Source organism: Nanorana parkeri, unplaced genomic scaffold (genome assembly GCF_000935625.1).
Source record: "Nanorana parkeri isolate BGI_ZX_2015 unplaced genomic scaffold, ASM93562v1 scaffold144, whole genome shotgun sequence".
In the NCBI taxonomy this organism is placed as follows: Eukaryota; Metazoa; Chordata; class Amphibia; order Anura; family Dicroglossidae; genus Nanorana; species Nanorana parkeri.
Window position 1 is genome coordinate 554,853 of NW_017306412.1, and position 10,350 is coordinate 565,202.

The window sequence follows — 10,350 nt, forward strand, 5'->3', positions numbered from 1 at the left end:
TAAAGTACACAGTACCTAACACAAAGTGCTAATAAATGTACAGAATGCAGTGAATCATCTCATGAAGATACTTTGCTCTACTACTGTATGTAGCAGGCTGTAAGACATCAAAAGAGCGGTTACACTCCACTTTACGCCCAGCCAGGATAGGAGAGGACGATGAGGATCTTTAAACCAATGTTTCAGGGGAGAGGTCTCCTGAGGAAGGAGGTCACTAAGCAACATTGGTTTATAGAGGCCTCATTGTCCTCTCTTTTCCTGGCTGGGTGTAAAGTTGAGAGTAACCGCTCTTGTATTTTGATGTCTTACTTTGCTCTACTACTGTATGTAGCAGACTGTATCTTCATGAGATGATTTGTACATTTGTTAGCATTTTGTGGTAGGTACCGTGTACTTTATTTATATTAAATATCCATAACATTTAATAGGTTGGACTTGATGGACTAATGTCTTTATTCAACCTCAAATACTATGTAACTATTTCAGGGGTGCTAACCCTGTTTGGTATATTTTTTGTATTTTAATACGTATGGGGGGTTTTCTATGATTAGAACCCAGTTGTAGGCTTGGCTAGCATCTTACATTTCTTGTAAGAACTTAAACACCCAATCAGGAAAGGAGAGGACAATGAGGCCTCTACAGTGGCGTAACAACCGGGGGTGCAGCAGGGGCGCGGGCACCGGGCGAAAAGTGAAGGGGGGGCGCCAGCCGAAAATGGCACTTTACCTCTATAAACCAATGTTGCGGGGTGGCAACATTTTCAGCAGTGCATAGCAGTGTATAGCAGTACATTAACATTGAAAGGTGCATTGGGGTGCTATTGAAGATGAATAGCACTGCATCACATCAACGCTCGTAATGCATGTTACTGCAGTGAAACTGTATGATCAGGGCCTTAACGTTCCAATAGAAAATGGACAATTGGATTGAGCTGAGTGTATCATAATGGTCAGTGTAATATTTAAAAAACAATTATGGTAACTGAAGGACTCAATCACACCATTGCATGAAGGCAAGAAACATTACATGCATTGGTGCAACGCGGTACCATTCATTCTAAAATGGCATCCCAACACACACGCACATGCCAATGGATGTGCCAATAGAGGTGACAGAAATTGAACATGTGCCTTTTTCAGTGCATTAGGTACCCCATTTAACACGTTAACAGACTGCACAACACATGTGTACTACTGCATCATTAGTGGTGTGAATGGGCTCTAAGCCTAAAAAACATCTCTAGTAATTTATTTTTATCAGAAGCCTTAGAATGTCTGCTAGGTTTTACTGCTGCCTGTGACTCCGCTGGGTAGGTTTGTCCTCACTTTATATCTCTGTGACATCAAGACAAGAAATTATTAAAACAGCTATCAACAGGGCAGAAAGATACATACAGGCGGATTTACTAAAGAAGTTGTTCGTCTTCACAACTTCAATAAATTGTGTGTATATTCACTTCAATTAACCAATCATGGGAAAAGAAAATTCTTGGTTACTTAGTTCATCTGCACATGATTGGGTATTTAAAGTGAACAGAAATGTATTTTCTCATGAGTAAATTACCGCAAGAAATTATTCACATAATCTAGTGAGTGAAGATTAACTCCTTAATCAGCCTCCTATAGTGATAAAACCTGGGCAGAGATTCTAACCTGTCCTGTTACGGAACAGCAAATGAGGGGAGATTCCTACAAAGGAGACATAAAGTGAGATAAAAGAGGTTGTAACCCTTCCCCAATTTAGCTAAACATTGTGCTTTTATCTTTCATATTCAATAATTTAGTAAAAGTCTACAGCTTCCAAGTACAGCTTTTCATATGTACATACAGTATGTCAGGAAAAAGGTGTCGGTCCTGGATTATGAGTATATTTAGTTACCTGGTGCAAATAAATATGGTGTGCATACATAACAGCTATCAAGTCAGATATAAATTATCTTTATTACATTCTACTGAAACGTTGTGGTAGTTTAGAGCAGTTACAAACATTGATGGGTAAACTTCTTTGCAGCAACTGAATGTTTCTTGTGGACCACCAAGCTATTTGGGAACCAGTTTACTTCTTGGACGTAGAGTTTCTGATGTGCCCCTAGGAGTTGGTCTTGCATTGTATAAGTCTAAAGAGGGGTTTACACGGTTAGAAATTCCTTCGAAAATGTTTGTTTTCAGAGCATTTGTTTAATTTTCTAATAGTGAGAATGAATCAAGAATCGTTTCCAACCTTAGTGTGAAAAAAAAAAAAATGAAGGAGCAGGGCAGAACATTTTTCTCAAAGAACAAAATTCTAACAGTGAATGTGGTTTTCGTTCAGGAAACTTCATTCATCCCAAAATGGAATGTTAACATCAGACAAAAATTGTCAAGTCTCTGATAGCAATACTGAATGTTCTGATGATATTTTCCATATGAAAATGTGTACAAAATTCTAGCCTGGTATACCCAGTTTAAGTGGAGTTATAAATAAGTAGATACATGTAAGTGTTTTGACTTTCTAGTTGACCAGAAAAACCCAATCCTATGGAACAGGATATGAGAATTCTTCAGCCATTTACTTAATGTAAATTTGCTATCCTTTATTTTAGATGTGAAGATAATCATATATTGAAATTCGAACATTTTGGTTAAAAGAAAATATTTGAATACTCTTCCCAGAATTTCCCCATTGTCTCTAGTTATGGATAGTGACAAGGCAGGCTCCAAAGAACATGGAGAAGTGGATCAAACAGAACAAGCATGTCGACCTATTTCCAGCAGCTGCTAGGTCAGTTCACCTATGTGTCATCTACATCACAACCATACAATCATCTGAAGTGTATGAATTAGGAGTTATCTATAAATATATGTTGTGCCCTATCTCAAAGTCAAACGTAATGTCCGTATTGACATTGTCAATTCTGTCTTTTGTTTTTCCCATTTCAGAGATATCAGGAGATTCTACCAAATCTGTCCTTTGTGATGAAGAACTAATAGTCAGCAGTGTATTGTTCTCTATTTGTCTAGAATTCTGGTTGCGATCCTCTGGTTGCATCTTTTTTGCTTCATAGATAACTGCTGCTTTTTCACACCTCATAGGTAAATCTTTCTCTTGCTGAAAACAGCACATCATGGCCCTCAGTTCACTTCGAAATCTGGGGCTTAATCCGAAGTATATCATGGGATTGTAGAAGCTTGCTGACTTGGCAAACAGTGTGGCCACCACACTAGTTAGTGCTGGCACCTGATAACCACAAGCTGACCACATAGAAATAACAGCATATGGAGACCAGGCTAGTAAGAATGCTGTGCAGATAACAAAAGATACCTAAGGAACAAAAGGCAACAAAGAAAAAATACGTTTTAGTAATACATTTGACTAAAGGTTTTAGACAACCATTTAACATTACTAAACAATCTTGGCCTAAAACAAATTTGCCCAACTTAACAGCCAGCTCTATCTGCAGGCTTATATTCTATAAGAGTGCATTTTATTATCACCAGCAGGCACATCAGTTCTGCTTTTATTATATGATAAAAAGAAAATACAAAAGACTACTTATAGTTCAGTGTGCTAAAACCAAAAGCTTTGGATAATGAGGGCAATGGTACAGTCTCCATGGTATTTGTGATTGAATACAAATAAAACTTATAATGAAAATTACAATAGTTATGATAAAATGATATGCCCTTAGAAGTCAACGTATAATACCTTAATTCAACTACATTGAATTATTAGAATGAATAATAGATATTTTAAAGCATCTGTTAATTAAAAAAGGAATATAGAAGAAGCACATAATGCCAAAAGAAACCGTAGGAGAATAAGGCCCAGTGGTGTCCAGTATATAAAACAGTTCCTTACAAAGTCTTAAAGCTTGTGATCTGGTAGAAGAGATCAGATTCCAGGGGCACTACTATTGCCCTCCTCTACTTGGGGTCATCAGAAAATGTAACACACAAGTGGTCTGCAGGAGTATAAAATGCCCTAGACATGGTTGTCAGTGGATGTAAAAAATGCTACAGGGACAGTGAGCAGTGGGAGTGAAAAATGACCTAGGGCCTGAGGTTAGCGGGAGAAGGAATAATGCACTCATTGTTGGTATCAGTGTAATGATGAATGGTGCCCCACTGTTGGTGTCAATAGAAGGAATAGTTCCCCATTGTTGGTGTCAGTGGTAGGAATAGTGCCCCATTATTGGCGTTAGTGGGATGAATATTGCCCCATTGTTGGTGCCAGTGGGAGCAATAGGGCCCCATTACTGGTGTCATTGGGAGGAATAGTGCCCCATTGTTGGTGTCAGTGGTAGGAATAGTGCCCAGGGCCGGCCTTTTGGATGTGCGAGCTGTGTGGCCACACAGGGCGCCATGGCAACAGGCATTGCTACAGTGGCAGATTCAGGCAGGGGCAATTTGTTCCCCCCTAGAAAATTGCCTCTCCCTCCACTGCTCTGCTCGGCCCGCCTGGCTGCACCAATCAATTAGGGTACAGAAGCTGCACTGAAGGCAGGCGAATTAGATGGCTTCCTCAGCACACGCTGGGGCCTCACAGCTGCCTAATGGGTGTTAGTAGAGAGCACTACAGTAGATGCACATACTTAAAAAAAGGGGTCGGCATGACATGCTGACACTTTATTTTTATAGACTCTATTTTAGTTTGACATTATTGTTTACCACTTGTTTGCCTTCTGTTGTTTTATTTAATAGGAATATGTATATTGTGCCTACAAGTTTAATACTTTTAAATGAAAGTTTTATTTTTATATCATACTTTCTAATCTGTTTCTTTGGGGCTTAACAAAATGGGAGGCTTTAGATGCAGGTATTGGAGAAATGGGTGTGGCCACTGAGGGGTGTGGTCACCTAGGGGCACTGTAAAGCTTTCTTGCACATGGCACCTAAGGCCGGCCCTTATAGTGCCCCATTATTGTTGTTAGTGGAATGAATATTGCCCCATTGTTGGGGTCAGTGGGAGAAATAGGGCCCCATTGTTGATGTCAGTATTTGCCAATCAGAGAGATTGTCACAGATTAATCTAAATATATATGATCACTTTGGAGAGATTTCCTCTTGTTGTGTCTATAGTACAGGAAGTGATGGGAAATCCAGTGCATGGGACACAAATGGAAAAGATGGCAGGGATTTTTAACATTTCCTACCCTATCCAAAATTTTGACGAAAATGGCTATAGATGCACTTTAACAATTTATATATTTAGTCTTCCTTTTGTAAATATACTGTTTATAAAAAAGGACACAGCAGTCAGTAATTTACATAGTAATTTATAGAACAGACCTCTGTTCTTACCCGTGTGATGTCTCTTTCCATGGTGAGTTGCCGCTGACTGATCTCCCCTCCCTTGGAGTTCCTGTGACTGGCATGAACAACTCTGATGATTGACACATAGCAGAAGACCATGATGGCCACTGGAATGAAGAACCCCCACAGGAAAATTCCAATGACATAACATTTGTATGAGATGGAGCTTGTAGCGAGGGACCAGTCTATTTCACACGTGCCATATCTGCGTTCTGTAGGGAGAATTACATTCTAGAATGTACACAACTATAACGTGTAATGTTTTGTATCATACAACCCTGTTATATAGAGAAGTGTTTTATCTTCAGCAATTTGTAGTAATCAGCTTGATGCCAGTGATACCATTTAAATTGATAACATTCAAATTAATTATCACCATATCAACATCCATTCACTTACCTGTAAATCTGCCCCAGCCTAGAAGTGGAGCTCCAGACCAGATGATAGCTGAGATCCATATGATAATGATAGTCACAGAGGCACAACATTTGTCTACTAAGTGAGCTGAAAAAGACATTACACACATCTTGATTAAAGCTCAACTGTACGCAAACAGCTAAATACACAGTTGAAATAGATATATGGGAGCTGTACCTGATAATGGATTCATCATTTTGTCCACTTAAGTTTATAAAGCCCTGCCAGAGCAGGTTTTTGTGACCTTACTTTCCTCCAATGCAGTTAACAAACACAGTTAGGTCACCTCCCTACCCTCAGCCCCTGTATGGACAGTGAGGGAGCAGCAGAGGACGGTTGAGGTAATTTGTCTCTTTTTTCCTACTGTTAGCATGGTTCTTGTGAACACATGGGCATACAGGACAACCTGATTGGCTCCTAGCACTGCTCCTTCCTCTTCTAGTCTGAACTCTAATGTGCAAAAGGCTGACACCAAGACAACTTTAGGGACTTACACAAAATAAAAATGAATACATGTAAATGAATATATTGTAAACTGTATTGACTGGTGTTTTCTTATATCTATCTGGGGTTCAGCTTCAATAATTGTGTACGAAGCTCTTACATATAATGTGAGAAGAACAACGATTAATATTTATGGTTTAACATAAGCGATATTAACCTACAAGCTTAAAAGAAAGTATATATATATAGCTAACCTTTTTTATTTTAGTGGGCAATGGTTGAAACCAGGTGAAGTTTTTTTTTTGCCATCTGTATCCTATTGGTGAGATCTTCCTTCACTTCCTGTCCCAGAGATACAGCAGGATATGTGAGTGAGGGAAATACCCCTCTTACACAGTCCTTGGCTTACAACCTGTTCCACTGACAACCGTTATATTTTGGAATTCCCATCATTTTCTGTGTTGCTAACAATGGTCACCTGAACAAATAGAGAGGGGGAATCTGGGAACACATACATCATTGTAAATATGACAGATGTTCCAAACCCTCGCCGCTGTATCCAAAAAGAAAAATATGTTTTGGCTTTAGAAAAACTTTAGGTAGTTCATACACCAGCCCCTTTGTTAAAATGTTATTGGTGCAAATACTTGTCAGTAGTGAGATTTGCCGTAGGTCCCTGTTCTAAATATCTGTCTACAATTGTACCACATAGGTAAACTTCATGCTATCGGTTCATGTCTGAATTTCTCTGTGTTTTTAGGCTTTTTTCCTTCATTGTCACCTGGTGATCCGGCCAGTAACACACTTCAGGTCTTAGGGTGACTCAAGTCTATGGAGGAGCAATGGAGCCACCCTTGGACAGCAGCACTGTCACTCTTTTCGGGAGGGTGGTGTTAGATGCACTAGCAAATTTAGATGGACTTGTCTAACAAATTAAATCTGAACTCCAGATAACACTTTTTAAACAGATACAGCAACAGTTTTATTTTTCCTTTTGGGATAAAGATTTTACATACAGTAAATTAACAAAATGTGATGTATGCACCCATGTCAGTGTTAAATGGTTTGTCTGAGCCCTCTATCTGCCACTCTTGCTGGACAGCTTGATCTGTTAAAGGAAGTTGAAAATTAACAGGCTTTACTGGCCGGATCACCAAGAGATAATAAAGGAACACAAGCCTTAAAAAAGGAAAACTAATGCAGCCACCACATCTAAGAATTGGTGAGTTGCAATATATTACATTTTTACTTTTGAGTTTAGATAAGCTTTAAAGCCCAAATAATGTCATCACTAGTCTGGACAAACATTCCACTCAATGAGAGAAGCTCGTGAGTAACAAAGAAGGATACAAACACACATTTTGGCATTCTGGGAAACAGTTATGTAAATGTAAAGGAGAACTATGAGGAAATCACTCTCATAGTCGGGAAGTGAGCGAACACATACCGTCGCTCGCTCACTTCTTGATCCTGTCCCTGCAGAGAGCCATGACTGTCACTCATGGCTCCCTGCAGTGATTCCCGCCCCTCCCCTGTCCGATCCTCCAGACTGGAGGAATGAACGGGGGAGGGGTCGGGTACAGCTGGCTCTGCCTCTAGATAGGCAGAGCCAGCTGTCAATAGTTCCTGATGGACAGATTTCTTCTCTCTTCCTGGCTGAATGACACAATACAAATTAGAGAATATGTCCTGAAATGAGAAATCTTATTTTTAACACTTGTCCACCATACAAGTGTCCCCATTGGAAGATTTCCCCTTTACTGCTCTAAAGGTGTAAATTGCTTCTCAACTTCTGCCCTGCTGACAGCAGTCACCAGGATATAGAGGATTAAAATGTTCTGAAGGATGAAGAGTAGAGGAAAAAGAGAGGGTAAATATCTATAGGAGAGATCGTTTTGGGTGCAGTCATTTTGTAGCAGGTAGGATTAGTGTAATGAAAAATTGGAAAAATAATAATCTGATTCTCACATCTGTGTGGGTTGCAAGACCCCCCCAAAGGTAAGTGAAAGGAGAGTATGTAGAGAATATCACTCTATCTGCACAGAGGACGTTAGTGCTCAATGCCTGTTGGGTTTTTCTTTTGGAAAGCAATTGGATCCCGGTGCACACTGTGGTCAAGGATCCAGGCCCCCAAAAATTTGAATGGATATTAGCAGAGGCACTTCTTAATGAAGGAGGTGCTTGGAGGAACTTGTACAACAAAGATAGATCTTTATAGGTCATAGAACATACATATCTAAAACCATTAATGCATTTTGTGGCTCTCCACTGGCTACTTCTTCAGAGGGATGCGTTGAAATACTTTAAGGCTGCAGAGTGTGGAACTCCTCTGGGGCTCTCAATGTGTCTCTGACTCATCTGCAACCTTATGATGTTTCAACACACCTTGCTGAAGAAATTGCCATTGTAGCACCATGAAACGCATTAATGGGGCTATATACGTATGTTCTATAACCAATAAAGATCAATCTTTCATGCACACTTTCCTCCAAGCAAATTCTTCCTTTGTGGGTGCCTCTGCTAATCTCCATTCCAATTTTGGGCCTTCAATCCTCAACCAGGATTTAGAGTGAGAGGGAATCTACCGAATGGTGTCACAGTCCATACTAACCCTTCCACACTCTTACCAGAACTAGAAAAAAATGTTTTAGCTGGAGTTACAATTTAAATATGCAATATTTTATCTAGGCTGAGTGGCTGACATCCCTTCACATAGCGTAGAAGGCTGATTGCTGTAAGAGTGCTAATACTAATCAAACCAAAGAGTAGGATTAGAAAGCCATCAACCTAATAAAGCAAGACAGATAATTAGGACAGAGTGCGGAGGATTCAAACAAAGCAGTTTACAAGGTTTAGTTTCCTGTAGAACTACATTTACATTCTCATGTTTTGAATGAAGGGATCAGAAAAACAGAAAGGCAAACATAATTACTTAAGAATGTTATAAAACAGAGCTCCAGCCCCAAAAATAAATTTGAGTGGGAAGAGTTAAAAATTCCAACACATCTGATGTGAACCCATTGGGGAGCTTTTTTTTAACCATTTCCTGTCCCTCTGATACCTCTGTCACTGGGGTAGGAACGTATAGAAAGCAGTAAAAACAAAAGTTCTAGCCCTTCTTCACTCTGCTAAAAAAAAAATGTTTGTCCCTATTGGAGAGATTCTCATTTTTTTTTGTCCCAACAGGATTGGAAGTGAATTCCCCCATAACAGGGATACAGATGACAAGGGACACAGATGACAATACAAACCTCAAAGCATAAAGATACAACAAACCAAAAGAGTAAAGAGTCCAAAAAGCTTTAATAGTTTTTTTGGTGGTTCTTTAGCAACATCACACAAAACAGCCACAACACACCCTCTTCATCAGGGCTCAACTTCGACTGTCTCAACTTATACTGACATATACTGTACACTTGTTCCCATCACTTATCAGCAACACAAATATTCATCTGATCATCCATTTTACTGAGTCCCTCTAAGCCTTGTTAAAGGTCCTTGAAATGCATGGTCTGTTTTATGTGATGTTGCTAAAGAACTATAATGCCTCTTTGGAGTCTTTACCCTTTTTCTTTGGTGCTCCCATTGTATTTTTATGCTTTGAGTGACTTCCTTGGACCTAATGGAGGAGATCCTTGTTTGCCGAAAGCATCCTAGATGCAGCGAGTGAGCTGATTGAATGTCTGCACTTTTTATTACTCTAAATGAGTAAGTGTTAGAAGTATCAAGGCCACTTGGATATGCTTTTTTGAAGGCTTTGGAAATCTAACAGAGGCTCTACTTCACTACTCTATCTAAAACAATAAGTTTTGACTGGAGTTGGGCTTTAAGTATGAATAAAAGAAACATGTATAAAATAACTGATTATCAAATCTCCATAAGATTGTATGCTCCTTACATTGCAAGTCCAGAGTGAGTTGATGAAGAATCCATCTTTGTCTAAACCTTGGAACAGTTCCACTATTCCCCGACTGTAGCCAAAAATGGAGATTCCTGCATCTGACACAGCAAGGTTAAAGGTCAACAGATCTTGGGAATCAAAGTTTCGTCTGCGTCTACACATTAGGCAGATTACAGCTCCATTTCCCAGCCATGATAGCCAGCCTAGATACAGCAAAAAGAAGAAACACCAGCAAGGATTGTTGTACAGACAATAATAGTGTATCATTTTTCGTTTTGTGCATTTTTTTCTTCCTTT

The 10,350-nt window shown here is 39.4% G+C and overlaps 1 protein-coding gene across 1 annotated transcript in view; it reads right to left on the reverse strand.

The window, feature by feature from the left end:
* Window positions 1-2,829: 2,829 nt before the first annotated feature.
* Window positions 2,830-10,350, reverse strand: part of LOC108785133 (opsin-5-like) — a 13,755-nt gene continuing 6,234 nt past the window's right edge. Inside the window, exons 2-6 of the mRNA XM_018554149.1 lie at window positions 10,051-10,256; window positions 8,842-8,939; window positions 5,691-5,797; window positions 5,280-5,503; window positions 2,830-3,300 (exon numbers count right to left, since the gene is read on the reverse strand). Of these exons, the coding sequence (XP_018409651.1) occupies window positions 2,830-3,300; window positions 5,280-5,503; window positions 5,691-5,797; window positions 8,842-8,939; window positions 10,051-10,256 (1,106 nt within the window). The remainder of the gene's footprint in view (window positions 3,301-5,279; window positions 5,504-5,690; window positions 5,798-8,841; window positions 8,940-10,050; window positions 10,257-10,350) is intronic.